At 32.0% G+C, this 17,666-nt stretch overlaps 1 protein-coding gene across 6 annotated transcripts in view; it reads right to left on the bottom strand.

The window, feature by feature from the left end:
* Positions 1–17,666, bottom strand: part of LOC141902693 (zinc metalloproteinase nas-30-like) — a 184,423-nt gene that overhangs the window by 13,006 nt on the left and 153,751 nt on the right. For 5 of the 6 annotated variants that reach the window (XR_012618918.1, XR_012618919.1, XM_074790529.1 and 2 more), the window contains 2 exons: positions 9,949–10,143; positions 9,612–9,866 (listed from right to left, as the gene is read on the bottom strand). The exons of the other annotated variant lie outside the window; for it this stretch is intronic. Coding sequence is in view for 3 of the 5 variants with exons in the window: in XM_074790529.1 (XP_074646630.1) it covers positions 9,612–9,866; positions 9,949–10,143 (450 nt within the window). In the remaining 2 variants the exon portion in view is untranslated. The remainder of the gene's footprint in view (positions 1–9,611; positions 9,867–9,948; positions 10,144–17,666) is intronic. 6 annotated transcript variants of the gene reach the window in all.

The raw sequence follows: 17,666 nt of genomic DNA, 5'->3' as shown, positions 1-17,666 counted from the left end.
TAAGAACTCATCTAAAAACTATAAAAAGGTCATCCGAGGAAATAAGAAATAACAAAAAGATGAATTTATTAAGGAATTGAGAGAATGCGAAATTAATAACCCAAAAAAGTATTGGTCGATGCTAAACTCTGCGAGCGGAACAAAAAATAATGAGGCTAATATAGATATTGATATTTTCTTGAACATTTTATGAGATTAAATGATTTGATCGGTTTCATTGTTAACATTGTTCAAATCATTTAATCTCATAAAATGTTCAACAATGAAACCGATGACGGTGATGAGCCCCCAGACGTGGGTGACCCTCCTGTCTATGACAATTATATTTTGAACAGTGATATAACCAGTGATGAAGTAATTAAGGCTATCTCTTTACTCAAAAACAATAAGGCCCCAGGCATTGATGGAATCACGAATGAGCTGTTGGGAGTTAGTCAGTATCCGTTTTTGGTTGATATATTACAAAAAATATTCAATTTAGTTCTTAAAACAGGATATGTTCCAGAGATGTGGTCTATAGGCGTCATCAAACCCATTTTCAAAAAGAATGGCGATCACTCTAATCCTGATAATTATAGAGGTATTACCTTAGTTAGCTGTCTTGGTAAGTTATTTACAAGTATCCTAAATCAAAGATTGTCAACATTCCTAGATACGAATGGCATTATAAGTGAAGCCCAGGCTGGCTTTAGATCGAAATATTCCACCATTGATTCAACCTTCATTTAGACAGAGCTGATAGAATATGCCCCACTTGTAATACTTTAGGTGACGAATCCCATTTTCTGTTTGACAGTACCTTACTTAACGAACCGCGCAAAAACTATTTGAATTTGAAAACCTTTAATACCCTTGATATTCTGAAAAACCCAACGGTCAAATTAGCTAAATTCATTAAAACAGGCTTAGATGTATATAGGTCCCTCCAATAGTATATATAGTATTGTAAATATATATATATATATATATATACGTTCTCATTCTCTAAATTTTAACCACTTCAGTGTTGTTTTGTAAATATTTGTATATACATGTGTAATAGTTTTCCTCCATATACCATGGAAATGGTTGGAGTGTAAATAAAATCGTAATCGTAATCGTAATCGTAATCGTAATCGCAATACCATACGAGGGTTTTCATACAGCACGGACGTGTTTTAGAGTCGCTCTGCATGATTGAATAATTAATTAATTACCAAAATGTCTTCGAAAACAACTAAGAAAATTACCTTCACTGGAACGCGAAATCCTACGACAACGAAATCTACGACGTTAAAAAACACCTGCAGTGGAGCTGGAAATCAAGTAAAGAAAATAACGTCAGTCTCATCAGAAGAACCAAGAAATAACGCCGGCAATATGGTGAACGAAGTTAAAGTCAAAATAAGATTCCCACAAGAATTAGACGGGGGAAATGAGTGATCAAAGCCTCGCGAACTCGAAAACTGGAATTTCTACGCAAACAGTTGATAGTGGGCTTAACAGAAATGAATCATATGGTATCAATGAATATGATGACAGTTTCGAGTCCATCGAATTCACCGCACCCGCACCAAATCATGCAAGTACTCCCATCATATCTAACTACCACCAAGGCGCGGCACCGAGGAGCTTTACGTTCAGAGTGAATCCTCCGAAATGCTTAGGAAGTAATTGTCAGAGTCCTAAAAAGCACAAACTGATCACTAAAGTTGCAACGTGCTCTGTTTGTAGCACTCGCTTCCATCTAGGTTGCGTCGGTAAAGCAAGTGTTCCTAAAGAATTTTGGTGTTGTTCAGATTGTATAGCAGTAATGAAAAATACAGCGAGTATGAGTAAAGCTCTTGAAAATGAAAATGCTAGATTTCAGTTGGAGGTAGTAAAGATGAGCGAAGAGTTGGGTGTATTCTCCCACAAATATGAAGGGCTCAACAAAACTGTCGAGGAGTTATTGAAAGGTTCAACAGAGCTAAGGAATGAAAATGCGATCTTAAAAGAAAGACTTGTCTCGGCCGAAAAAGTAATTAGCGTTATGGAAGATAAGATAAAGGTAATGTAGAACCCTGTGGACATACGTACTGACGAAGAAACCACTTCTATAGCTAACAAAGACAAAAGTGTTCTACTCATAACATGTGAAGACACACGATACGCCATAAAGCAGCATATGGACGCGGATCTTGATATCCTATCGATAGGTGCGGCGAAACTAGAGCACGTGACCCAAATTGTGACTGATGATGCCCAGATATCATCTATCCGCCCAGGATTTGAAAATAAGTTCGTTGTAGATGTCCGGGAGGAAAATCGCAATAACAAGATCACGGATTATGACACTGTGCTAATACATATTGGAGCTTACGACTGGCAAGTGGATGAAAACGAATTCGACGCTGTTCTTCCGCTAGAAATATTGACGGATAAAATACCTAACGCGATTGTAAGCGGAATATGCCCTAGTATCAACGGAAACAACAACACAAAGGTTCTTGAAACAAATACGAAAATTGAAAACTGTTGCAGAGGCAGAAACCTTACATTCATAGATCCATCGTCAGTTATGTCATATAAAAATGAAAAAACCGATCATTCCATGAAAACAAGCCACAATGACAAATTGTCTCCTAAAGGGTCACAGGCTCTAGTAGATCTGTGGAGAGAAAAAGTGTACTCCCAAAGATCAAAGATACGGTGCACAAACACTACAAGCGCGCTCATACCCACAAACCAAGTACAGTAAAACATGCGACCCAAGAGCAGGATATTAACCTTTTTCGTGAAACCGTGAAAAAAAATGTGGCAACAGAAATCACAGAACAGTCGAGTGTAGACATCGCAACCCCGTCCATTGTAACAGATGTCACCGCCCTGGCCATATGGCACGGTATTGTCACCTCTACAACTAACTCGGAAAATATTCGTAGTCCCACCACCAATTTGGAAACTCAAAATTCCCCGACAAATTCAACATATTGCAGTGAAATTAAAATCGCTAGTATCAATGTCTGTGGGTTACGAGGCAAACTACAGAATCGCCGTCAAGAGTTTCTCGAGTTTATCAGGAAATTTGATATCGTTGCCGTCCAAGAAACGAAGTGTGACAACGCTGACAACTTTAATGTTTTGTTCCCGGTTATGAAATATTTTTCAAAAATAGACAAGAACTCACGAATAGAAGATCTGGCGGGACTGCAATAATTTTACGACAGGATCTATGCGATACATGTGAAATTATTGATACTAGCACCTCAACCTGTGTCTGGATAAATGTACCGAAATCAGCAATCAATAACGAGAAGGACATAGTATTTGGTTCGGTGTACATTCCTCGTGAACAATCGATATTCCAGAATTGAAGTATTGATGCAGATATTATCGATTTTCGTTGCTCGAATAGGGTCTGCTTACTGGGCGATTTCAACGCTAGAACATCAAATTTACAATACATACTTGAGCATAGTGATTATGTAATAGAAGCGCCATCACAAAATCGAGATTTAATTCAACCCAGAAATTCCAAAGATACTGTCGTAAATAATTACGGTAATCGCCGGGCGTGGAAGCGACACTTTCTGGAAAACTAACTTGGAAAGACAAGTCAGTCGTCGATTACGCCATTGTTACTAGGGACTCATATAAATTATTCAATAACTTTCAAGTGGACGATTTTGACCCTTTGTTTTCTGATTCTCACTGCGCATTATTTATGTCAGCCACGAAATTTGCGATCGAAGAGATAATAAAGCCAAACCCTGCCGCGACACGAAACCGCACACCAAAACTCGATTTACGTGACGAACACGCTTTTGTAGAAAATCTGCCCGATACCGAAATCGATCGTCTTGAAACACGAATCAAGGAATTACGCAACATGGGCATTGGAGCAGATAGATAAGCAATCGAGGATTTGTCGCGTAATTTAACTAATTTGCTTAACGGTTGTTCCCGTAAAACTAAGCCGGTGTCTCGAAAGAAACCTAAGAGTCCACCCGACAGGATAACAAGATTTGGTTTGGCCCCGAATGTAAGAGTAGAAGGCGCGAATACCAAAAAATCAGGAATATTTATTGTAAGAACAAAACGGGCGAGAATCGTCAAAATATGATTGTTGCGTGTAACGCGTACAAAAGAACCGCGCGGAAATATAAGAAACAGTGCGATACGAAGTTCCATAACGATCTACGTACGTCCGAGTCGAATAACCCGAGAACATTCTGGTCGATGTTGAACAGAGATCAGATGAATGGCGACGAAAGTAACATCGACATCGAAACGCTGACGAAACAAATACCCAAATTAACTGTCCGATAAGTGAGAGTGAAACACTCAATGCAATCAAAAAACTCAAAAACATTAAGGCCGTCGGTATAGACTCAATCCAAAACGAACAATTAAAATTTAGTAGCGAAAAATGTTATCCCTATATACAGAATTTTTCAATTTAGTTCTTGAAACGGGGTTAGTTCCACAATCATGGGTAACAGGAAGAATTAAGCCATTGTATAAAAATAAGGGTAATCGTCGTGATCCGGACAACTACCGTGGCATCACTTTGCTGAGTTGTGTTGGTAAATTATTTACATCAATATAAATGCACGTTTAAATGAGTATTCCGAAAGCGTGCGGTTGTTAAACGAAAATCAGGCTGGTTTTCGGAGTAAATATTCTACCGCAGACCATATTTTCACACTGAAAGCACTTGTTGATATCGTAACAGCCTACAAAAAATCGTTCTATTGTTGCTTTGTGGATTATAAAAAGGCGTTCGATACAGTTCCCCATTCTGAACTATGGTCTACGCTCTTGAGAAATAATTTGGACGGAAAAGTATTTACAGTTATCAGGAATATGTATAGTATCGCGAAATCTTGCGTTTTTAATGGTAATGAATATTCGGATTTCTTTAGTTGCAACATTGGTGTCAGGCAGGGCGAGAATTTGTCACCCTTCTTATTTTCACTTTATATCAATGGTATACAGAACTATTTCTTGGAGAATGGCTTCAAAAATTTAGAACATTTCCCGTATTGTTTTAAAATGGGTGACGAAATAGATGAGTTGGTTAACATGCTCAAATTGGCAATCCTTTTGTACGCTGATGACACAATAATAATGTCAGACAGTGCTAAAAATCTACAACAAGGACTCAATTGTTTAGGCCAATATTGTGCAGAAAATAAGATCGCGGTCAATGTGAAAAAAACAAAGATTGTTATATTCAATAAAGGAACCCACAAAACAAATGAATTACTACAATTCACGCTTAATAATGAAACTGTTGAAGTCACCGATCAGAATCCGTACCTAGGTATCGTATTTAAAAAAAAGGTAATTTCGCTAAGACTAGAAAGAACTTATATGACAAAGCATAGCGCGCCATGTTCGCACTGATAAATAAAACTAGGAATCTCAAATTGCCCTTAGATATTCAATTTAAGTTGTTTGATGCACTAGTTACTCCAATAATTCTATACGGATCCGAAATATGGGGGTTTGAAGACACAAAATCAATCGAACTTTTACATCTGAAATTTCTTAAGTATGCAATGAATCTGAAAACGACAACTCCTTCTGTTATTGTGTATGGTCAAACAGGTAGATTACCATTAAACATTCAGATAAAACTACGTATGATTAATTACTGGTGCAAAGTGGTAACGTGTAAAAAAAATTCGAAAATCAATAAAATGATGTATGGTAATCTGTTCAATCTGTATAGAAATAACCAACTTAGCTCAAAATGGATTGAATCCATTCATAACATATTGAATGATTGTAACTTAGGTTGCATATGGACGATCCAAGATCCAGTAGATGTCAATGATTTAAACAATTATATGAAATTATTCCTTAAAGATCAATTTATTCAACATTGGCGGAACGAAATGGCTACCAAAGATACCATTTGTAATTATAGAATGATTAAAAAGAATTTTGAATTTGAAAAATACTTTATTGAGTTACCGTCGAAATACTGTAACTAATTGCTACGATACCGTGCCAATAATCATTATTTACCGATTGAAAAGGATAGATATACGAAAAAGAAAGACGAAAGACTATGTACAATGTGTAATTCAGGCGAGATTGGTGATGAATACCACTACTTAATGATCTGTCATTCTCACACCAATCTGAGAAGAAGACACATAACTAGTTATCATTACGATATTCCCTCCGAGCTAAAATATTACGAGTTATTGAATACGAAGGATCAGAAACTATTAATGAATATTATTGATATGTTGAAATGTTCTGTAAATATTTTGTTTTTTTAAATAGTAAACATTTAATAATGTTTTTCTATATCCTTATACAATAGACATTGTCAGGATGAATAAACTTATCTTCTTATCTTCAATACCGTTTCCACAATAGATGCCCGACATACATTAATTATAGACAATACAAAAATGATATTAAATTAGAAAGTTATATTAGTGAACTTGATGAAGATTTAATAATAAGTTTATTCGAATTTAGAATTGGTTCTTATCTCTTGCCTGTAAATAAATTATCAAATCTTCCGTTAGATAGAAATGATAGATTATGTTCGGCTTGTAATGTTTTAGGTGATGAATTGCATTTTATTTTTAACTGCAACCTATTGAATGAAATCCGTGAAAATATTTTGAATATGAACTCTTTTGGCAATCTTGATATTCTAAAAAATCCTACAATCCACTTTGCAAAATTCATTAAAAATGCTTAGATGTATATAGATCCCTCCAATAATTAGTATGCTGTAAATAGTCTATGTATATAGTGTTAATAACTTTGTTATATTTTATCAAAACATGTTTATACTCTCTGTTAATTGTAAATATTGCATACTTTGTATAAGTCTCCCTCCATGTACCATAGAAATGGTTGGAGTGTAAATAAAATCCTAATCCTAATCCTAATCCTAATCGCAGTAAATACTGCAAACTACACCGCGCATCGACAGCAAATGTACAATTCCGCTCATATGTTTACGTTAGCAGATCAAGATGCCGTCACACTACATCACTAAAAATCCACAAAACGGCATAAAATTGCCAATTTACCCAATTTAGGCTTCATCAGTAGCATTAAAATCAGTCGTCACTTTGCTGCCATTATAACAGCCAACTGAATGCAGACCCTGGCCCGTGAATCATTTCACACTCGGAGGAGATAGTGGTCAACACGAATTCAGCACTCCGTTTTATACTAATTGATTCAGCTGCGCTGAATCTAAAAACGACAATTACATTATTTCAATCTTAATAATAAACAAATTAATTATTTTTGATGAAAGTTCATCAAATATTGGAATTCAATGTGAATTGATTGAAATAATGTAATTGTCGTTCATTAATTCTCAAGTTAATAATATCATCATAACCTTTTGAAAGTATTAAATCGTCATTTCTTTCATTGAAAGGAGTTTCAAGACTATTTATTATTTTTTCATCTAAATCACCTTTAAATTTTAAAACTGTGTTAAATATTTTAGGATTATTTGACGCCAATATCTAAAGTATCCATTTGTTCAGTAATTAAATATGATTCATTTATTAAAATTTGATCAATTACAGTAATATTATTAATTTCATAATGTCTTCCATACACTAGATTTGTTGCTGTGATATAATTTTTAATGTTTAACAGTGAAAATAAGTTATTTGATCCTTTAATTTCAATTCTATATTCGGTTTCTTCTTCTTCTTTCTTCATTTTTATAACAAATTTTCATTAAAATGAATTTCTTAGATATTTTATATCTAAATATCTAACTTATATAACTATAAACATTTAATGCTATAAATCTATATCATTTAACTAACACAACTGAGAGGGAATTAGTTGTTTCAGGTTAAAGGTTGAAGGTTGAGCGCATAAAATAAATCCGAGCTTGAGAGGGTAAAGTTCAATTATATGCGCTCGACCTTTTGACCTTTGATCTGAAACAACTTATTCCCTATTACTGATTGATATTTTGAATCAGCCCTGATAATAAATAATCGGTAAATTTCGATGCTAAAAACTAATACTATATTTCGTGAATGCCTTTGGCTATAGGCCTACCCCGATACCATTTCAGCTGTTTATGACCAATTACCATCGGCTTTTTTGGTGCACGCCATTATATATTGGTAGAATTATGGGGAGCAGCTTCCCCTAGCTGATTTGATTTTAGTGGAACTATAACAAAGCGAGTAGGGGCAGCCCCAGCACCCCCCCCCCCAACCTACAGGCCGTTTCTTGTCCAAAAATCCCATACCGGTATTGTAAAGCCTATACAAATTGTTTTACACTCCATGGAGGGTGCTGCTACATGTTGTTACATTTCAGTCAATCCCTCTTGGTTGAGATGTAAACAAAATTCTGTGAACGGAAATCTGCGTTCATTATCATCATTGCACATTGTACCATCTACATGACGTTTACCCGAGACTGATTTAGCTCAAGAATAATTGCCCTTATTGTACCATGTTACGTACGTTTCCTTGTCGTTGTTAATGCCTATATTATTCTTCGTAACCTGGGATAAACTGTCGCTTAAACACTAAGACCAGACACGGGACAAATCGGGCTTTTTGATAGAGTGAGTTATAAGAATCTTCCATACACTAGATTTGTTGCTTTGATATAATTTTTAATGTTTAACAGTGAAAATAAGTTATTTGTTCCTTTTATTTCAATTCTATATTCGGTTTCTTCTTCTTTCTTCATTTTTATAACAAATGTTTATTAAAATGAATTTTTTAGATATTTTATATTTAAAAATCTAACTTATATAACTATAAACATTTAATGTTATAAATCTGTATTATTTTACTAACACAACTGAGTGGGATTAAGTTGTTTCAGGTTAAAGGTTGAAGGTTGAGCGCATACAATAAATCCGAGCTTGCGAGGGTAAAGTTCAATTATATGCGCTCGACCTTTCGACCTTTGATCTGAAACAACTTATTCCCTATTACTGATATTATCTTCGCAGATCATCGGATAATTCATATTTTGAATCATATGATATACAATTTTAGTCCCGAGCCCTGATAATAAATGATCGGTAAATTTCGATGCTAAAAACTAATACCAGATTTCGTGAAGGCCTTTGGCTATAAGCCTACCACCGATACCGTTTTAGCTGTTTAAGACCAATTACCATATGCTTTTTTGGTTTACGCCATTATATATTGGTGGAGTTAGGGGGTTGCAGCTTCCCCTAGCTGATTTGATTTTAGTGGAACTATAACAAAGCGAGTAGGGGCAGCCGCAAGGACCCCCCCCCCCAACCTACAGGCCGTTTCTGTTCCAGAAAACCCATACCGGTATTGTAAAGCCTATCCAAATATCCAGAGGGTGTTGCTACATGTTGTTACATTTCAGTCAATCCCTCTTGGTTGAGATGTGAACAAAAAATGTGAACGGAAATCTGCGTTCATTATCGTCATTGCGCATTGTACCATCTACATGACGTTTACCCGAGACTCATTTAGCTCAAGAATAATTGCCCTTATTGCACCATGTAACGTAAGTTTTCTTGTCGTTGTTAATGCCTATATTAGTCTTCGGAACCTGGGATAAACTGTAGCTTAAACACTAAGACCAGACACGGGACAAATCGTGTTTTTTGATTGAGTGAGTTTTAAGAATCTTACCGTTCATAAGACATTGTGGTTTTTCGAAGTAGAAATATCCAGAAGGTTCGAATTCTCGAGCTTGTTCCCAATATTTGTTCAAGTAACACAAGCCAATATATGGTGAAAAATGAAAGGATTTACAATTGAATTCCCTCTCTTCCAAACATCTTAATTTACAAGCGTCTATCGAACCGGCTACAAACATTCTCTGACTCTGAAAACTTTTAGCTTTTCCACGAAAATATCTCCAGGCGCAGGTGTTGTACAAAGGTTCTAGAACACAGGTAAAATATCTTTGTATGTAGAAATAAGAAATGATTTTGAAAGAAAATCAAATATTGAATGCTATCGTTACCATTTGTGGATTCGGTATTATCATTCATACCGTCAATAGTTGGTATGGTTGCTGGTAACGGTTTCATACTGGGCATGGGTGCCGGTGTTGGTCCTCCAAGCTGGCAGTCGTTTGGTTCCTCACGTGGACAGATACAAGCACACCGAAAATTTACGAATCCAGGAGATTTACATTTAATTTCTGGTGAACATTTTTCTACAAATCGAAAATTGTTAGTCATTATACAATAAAAGTTTCAACAAGAAAATTAATTTTAAAAAATTATTAGACGCCTGCGAAAAAAAATATTGAAGTTTTGGGACAAGGTAATGTGGAATTGCAAATCTAATTTCGAAGTCTTATGAAATTTTGGGGAATTAATTATGAGATTCGGCAAATGGGTTGGTGATATAGGTCTTCGACTGTAAATAGTGGTTTCATTTTCTAATTGAAAATTGTCAATAATGATAACTTGCGACCGACTTCATTCACTTTTGCCTCTAAGCTGGTCTGCAACTTCATTGCCTCCATGGTTGAGGAAAGAGCTCTTCTGATGTCTGCTTCATCATGACTTCGGAGCATATCGTGTGGCCTAGCCAGCCGGCCCGGTCAGCGGTTTGGCTGTCACTCGATATCCTCTTGAGTCTGGGTTGAAGTAGACAATGTCATTTAAAATAACTCGTTAATGTAATTCTGTATGACTTGCGTATGTATTTCGTATTTTGTATTTTCTTATTTTAAAATGTGTAACTTAAATGAATTCTCACCTAATACGCATGCGGCCATCAGAGGACCCGGAGCCGTATATTGCAGCTATACTATTAGAAAATCGCTAATTTCATGAAACCAAAATACCCCTAATATCGAACATATTTTCTAAAACATTTGAATATTGAAATTATATGTCTACAGATTTATATTGACCGCAGTAATAGGGAATAAGTTGTTTCAAGCCAAAGGTCGAAGGGTCGAAAAATAAATTCTCGCACACTCGAATATATTTTTCGACCCTTCAACCTTTAACTTGAAACAACTTATTCCCTATTACTCTTATAATATTCATATATATGAATATGAATAACTTCTAAAATCAATTTTAATAAAAAATTTGATATTAAAATGGAGAGTAAACAGACACAAACTATAAATATATATCAGAAAACATGTTGCAAATGTAAAATAAATTGCCCATGGGCAAAGTGTGGTTTACCTTGAAAGCTAGATGATGTTTGGAATAAGGGCATTGCTTGAAAAACCTTTTTTATTCGTGACCTCAAAGTTCCACAAGTTAATATTTATTTTATCTTTCTTATTATTTTGTATTTTTTAATTTTGAATTATTTTGTAGTCAAATAAGACCAAAGATATACATTTGTTTACGTTCCACGTCCAAAATTTTGTAGGGTACAGGGAAGCGCGGCAGGGAAACTATTTTATATTTTCAAAAAAATATGTTTCACAATATGAAAAAAATATTAAAAATATAGCTGCAAAGCAACGATAACGGGTTTTCTGCACAGTCTTAGAATCCTGTTCAATGTTTAACACAGTTTTATAAGAGGAAGCTCGACAAACATTCATATAGACCTACTTGAAACCATGGACAACTGGCCCAGATGTCCTATTTGACTCTGGAAAATCGACTGTTAGGCGATAATTACTCTTTATGATTTCGACAAAGCATTTGATAAGGTACAACATCAGCCATTACTAAACAAGGCTATTAGGAAACAGTATCAATGATAGGTTGCCTAAATGGCTCAGCATTATCTCTGAACGAAAACTTGTAGCCGAAATCAACGGAGCGCCTCATCTTGGAATAAGTCGGTCTAACTAGTGGAGTCACGCAAGGTAGTATCCTAAGTCGTCTTCTGTTTAATGTCCTGACAAATGACATACACAGTAATCCAAAATATACCAGACCGAGTAAATATCCAAAATGACCTTATCACGCTGTTCGACCAAAAAACTTAATGATCCGACAAGAAAATCTTTTACGCTTTTTGTTTGAACCAAAACTTTTCATCATTCTGAAAGCTATGTTATTGTTGAAATGAAAAACTTTTTGTCCCGGCAAAAAAATTTGGTTGAGCGAAAACAATTTTTTCGAAGGAATGTTAGTAATAGGGAAAGTAGGCTTTCATACCAGAGTACGAGAGTACTAGCTCTCATCACCACAAGTAATTTTGTTTCCTTATAAATGGGGGAGAATGAACACCAGCCAGAAAACAATAATGTTAATAAAAATCAATATTATCGCCCATATTGTAAAAAATACATCGATAAATCTAATAAATCTCATCATTAAAAAATCTTCAAATCATATAAAAAATGTTATAGATTTTATAACTTCAGAAAATTCCAATGAAAGAAAAGAACGATTAGAAAATATGAATGTGGATGAAATAAAATGTGAAGTTTGTAATGAATTTATAACAAAAAGGAATTATAAAAGACATCTCGAATCACAAAAACACCATCAAAATTTGAGTAATTATGTTTTAGGAATAGATTATTTTGATGATAAACAAATTATCTATAATGAAAATTCATCAAATATTGGTATTCAATGTGAATTAGATAATGAAAAATCATTCAAAGATGTTGCAGTTCAATGTAACTTAGATAATGAAATTGTTACGCCTAAATATGAACCTAATGAAAAAGTGTTATGTGATTGTGGAAAATATTATACTCGAAGCAATAAATCCCACCATCTTAATTCAAAATATCATAACTCAATTCAACCGAGTATGAGACACCTCTCATCACAGCTAGGCGCTAGTGAGAACGGACGATTGCTCTGTGATACACATATACAGTGAGTGCGCGTAACAACAACTGCGCGCGGATAGATCGATACAGCGAGGTGGTACTGAGAACGGTTATTAACGTGTGTGCTATTACTGTAGTACAGTGATTGCGCGTCAGCTGTGCTCGGATAAATAGATGCTGTGAGGCTTGGGTGAGAACGGTTAATAGCGTGCTTGTTATATACAAGGGGAAGTAATCCCCACTCATCACCAAATAATTTTTTTTCCTTATGAATGGGAGATAGAAAAGCATTCTTAGCAACAATAAATAACAGAATAAAACCAGCAAAAAACAATTTGAAATAAAAAAGTTAGTTGATGTTACAAAAGAAATTGAACATAAAATATTGAAATTAGAAAAGATAAAAACTATCATGATTTAGAAATTGTTGATTTAATTTAAAAAAAAATAAATTAATAAAAATAATGAATATCTAGAATCCGAAATGACTTATCTGACTTATCTTTTTTTAATTGCTCCGCATAGATAGACAAAAGTAGTGTGATATTCAATTAATTAAAATAAATTATTTTTTTTGCTTTTTTTCTAAAATATTAATCCATTTTCTTTATTGTCAATTTTGGAATTTCAGAAGTATTTTCATTTTTGATAGCAGTTGTTTCAGAATTATAAATATCATGAATTTTATTTTATTTCTTATACCAATTACACCCAATCAAAATGAATACAATTACAAATCCAACTGTAAAATATAGACATTTATCAAATATTCTATTATTAGAAGGAGTAGAAATAACAATATTTTCACCATTTTTATTACTTATTTTTTCTTTTACAGCTTTTTTATATTCTTGTGATTTAATTCCTAATTGCCGAGACCATTCAATTTGTTTCTGAGTTCTCGGTTTTTTCTTCACAGTTAATTCCTTCACTTCTTACACCTTGTTCATTTATTATAGAAATATTTTTACTTTCAATATTTGAAAATGTTATAACCCCAGTTGATAATAATGTCATAAATCCGCCTAATTGAAATGATAAATATCCAATCCATTTATTTAATTCAGTCATAACTAAATAATAATTTTTTAAATCGGAATATAATCTATTTTCATCTTCAATTGGTAGTATATAATTACATAATTTACTATAACCTTTACTACATTTTCTGATATCGCGTCATTAATTCTCGCGGTTTCATAAATCTTAAATAATCTAATAATTTCATCTGATTTCATCGTATCTAATTCATTATAAGTTAAATTTTTACCGATAAAATTTTTACATTTTCCAGATGCTATTAATATTTCTAATTGATGTTTACAATAAAGATAATATTCATAATTATTATTTGTTGTAACATTATTTAAAGCACCATCATCTGGAGTTAATTTTGTTTCTGTTATTCCTAAATCATCTAAAGTTTTTTCAATTGGAACATCACCATTTTTAGATTTTATTTTCTTTTCACCTCCCATTTATATAACAAACAAATTAGTTGTGTTGTTGCAACTAGAATTCAACTAGAATGTAACTAGAATTCAACTAGATTAACAAGCTAGTTGAAATATTGTTGTTCTTATTTATTTCTTGTTAAATCTAGTTGATTTTTGTTCCGACTACCAATAACTAGAATTCAACTAGAATTTAACTAAAAATATACTAGATTAACAAGCTAGTTAAAATATTGTTGAATTTTAGTTGATTTTTTGTTTCAAATACCAATAACTAGAATTCAACTAGAATGTAACTAAATATGTAATAGATTAACAAACCTGTTGAATTTAAATACATTCATATTTAAATGGGTGTTGTTATCTAAATAGTAATTTTGATCTTTTATTATTTTTCAATTTATCCATATATTCATTATGTAAATCATGTGGAATAATATCATTTTCCTCAAGTGCATTTTTCATCGATTTTCTATCTTTATTGTAGAATAAAACTAAAAATCTAATGTTTTCTCTAGAATCTTTAACAATTGAATTATATTTTTGATTTAAAACCCAAGTTGTTATCCCAAAATGTCTATCTAACATAACTCACTCCCTCTAATTTTTGAATCATGTAAATTTGCACAATCATCTATAATGAATAATGTATTTGATCCTTTATAAATATCTATTGCTATTTTAATACAATTATCTAAATTTTCTTTTGCTGTTTTAGGATCTAATATAATAAATTTGTCATTTCTAGTAATATTTCTATCATAAGTTTGATTAAATTCATATGTTGGACAAAATAATACTATATTATCAAAATAGTTTTTTATAAACAGTTTCTAATAAATTTAATATAAAATAAGTTTTTCCACAATTTGTTACACCAGAAATTAACATATTATGAGGCTCAAATATAAATAATTCCTTATTCATTTATATATTTCTAATTTTACTTGATAATATCCATTCATTGAATTTATCTGGCCATCCAACCCATTTTACTAAAGAATATTTTTTTCTTTTAACAGTTTTTGTTTTTAATACTTTTTCAATTTTATATTCTTGTTCTAGATTTTCAGTAGTTAAACTTAATTCTTCTTCGTAAAAGTAGCCATCAACTTCTTCACCATTTAAATCTTCTAATTTATAGACATATGGTTTTGTTGTTATTATCTTTTTTATTTTATATATTTCCCTAGTAAAATTTCGATCGTATCCCTTGTCAAATATCTTTTTATACTTAGAAATTCTAACATTTTGACCAACTTTAAATCTAGGTTCACCAAAATCATCTACAAGAAATGCTCCATATAAATTATTCCAAACAATTTCAGCATTTTCAGGTTTTCTAGCATCAATAGAAGAATGATAAGAATTATTATATCCTTCTGTCAATTTTGGTAAAACATCAATCCATTTAAAAGTATTATTTGCGGTAAAATATTTCCACATTCTTGTTCTTAATGTTCTATTAAATCGTTCAACAACTGCTGCTTTTTTATCCGATTTTGTTGAAAAGTATTTAATATTATGATTATTAGAGTTCATGAACAAGTGAATTATCAAATTCTTTTCCATCATCAAATTGTATTTTTTCTGGTTTTAGTTTATCATCCGAAAGAAATTTTCTTAAAACATTTGATGTTTGTACAGCATCTTTTCTATAAAGTGGGAAGCTCCATACATAACGACTAAAAATATCAATTATATTCAATAACCACCAATAATCATCATTATCTTTCTTAACATTTTTCATATCAATTAAATCTCCTTGCCATTGTTGATCTACATAACTTACCATAGTTTTACGAGTTTTATATTTTCTAATAATTTTTTTATGTGTTGTATATGTTGGTTGTTCTAACATAAATTCATTTATATCTTTATATTTAACTAAATGTTGTGGGATTATCTTATCTAATTTATCTTGTTTTACTTGACGCCATATATTTTTGGTAGAAGAATAAGCAACCGAACTCTCAGGGTTGTAATATAAATTTCTTAAATATTGTTCTTTAGTATTAGAAGTTTTTTTACCGCCCATTTATATATCGTTAATTTTAACTTTATATTTCTAATATTGAATACTATCTAATTGTGAATTTACAATATTTAATTGTGCGTCAGATATAATATAAATGTAATAACTCGGGGTAATGCTGCAGCAGATTTTTTAGATAGTTCCCATAAATATTTTGCTAATTTCTTTAAACCATCTTTAACTTTATCTTGTATAGAATTATTATCATTCGGGGGTTTATCCGGTTTATTAGGATTTGGTGCAGATTTTAAAGCATTTGATATTGCTAAACCAATTGTTGTAAATAACATAGTTACAGCTGTTAGAATTGAAAGAATTGTTATTCCTTCTAATTTAAATAATAATTTTATTCTATCTTTTAATGATATTTTAGAATTTGGTTTTATCAACAAATCTTTGAAAATAACTTTTAATCTATTAATATTATAATCATATGATTTTAATAACAATTTAATTTCTTCTTTTGTAATTCTATGTTATATTCTAAATCATCTTTTTCTTTTTCTAAACGTAATTCTTTTTGCCTATATTCTATTTCATCAATTACTTGATCTATATCAGACTTTAATTGTTCTATTTCTTTATTTTTATCAGTTAATTTATCTTCTAAAAACAGAATTTTTTTATCTCGTTCTAATTTTATCTCAGAAATTTTATCAGCTTCCTTTCGTATACTAAAAATTTCTCTAATTGCTTCATCAGAAAATATATTTAAATCTTCTAATTCTTGATCTGTTGCATCAAGTAACCCATTTTGTAAAAGTTTTTCAGTTTGAACTTCGGTTGATTTAAGTTTACTAGTTTTGGAATTATTAACTTCTTTAGTAATTGTTTCTGGTTCTAAATTTTCATTAATTATCTTCAAAAAATCATCATTTCTTCGTTTAAATTCTATTCTATTTAAAGTTATATCTTGTTCTGTAACATCAGTTATAACATCATTAATGATTTTTCTCAATTCTAGATTGTTCTAATTTAATTAAAGTTGGTCTTGTTATTATTTTATCGAGACTTTTATTAGAAGAAATCTTAAAATAATAGTCACCTTTCAAATGCCAATAATAATCACCATTCAAATATTTCAAATCTTTTACTAAATAATTCATACCTTTACTAGTTATATTGAAACCAGATTTTTTTAAATATTGGTTTAAATTTATCAGTTAATCCTTCATATTCTAATTCTTTTTTTGATAAACCTGGATTTTCATTTTCTATGTCCAATCTTGAACGTGCTTTACTAACAAATCCATTAGTATCAGGTCTTGATAAATTAGAATTATATGCTGTTTCATTATCGTCATTAAAACTTGTGTCATCAAAATCAGGTGGTTGTTCATCTCTTATACCAGGAGCGTCATCTAAAGGATCCAATGGAATATCTACTTTTGCCATTTATATAATAGAAAAATTAAAATTTAAAATATAATATCCCTCCTATTACAATTCCTATACAAGTTATAGCTAATTTAGCA

The sequence above is a fragment of the Tubulanus polymorphus genome, chromosome 3, assembly GCF_964204645.1.
Source record: "Tubulanus polymorphus chromosome 3, tnTubPoly1.2, whole genome shotgun sequence".
Taxonomy (NCBI): Eukaryota; Metazoa; Nemertea; class Palaeonemertea; order Tubulaniformes; family Tubulanidae; genus Tubulanus; species Tubulanus polymorphus.
Note: the sequence above shows the minus strand (reverse complement) of the source record. Positions and strands in the feature narration are given on the sequence as shown.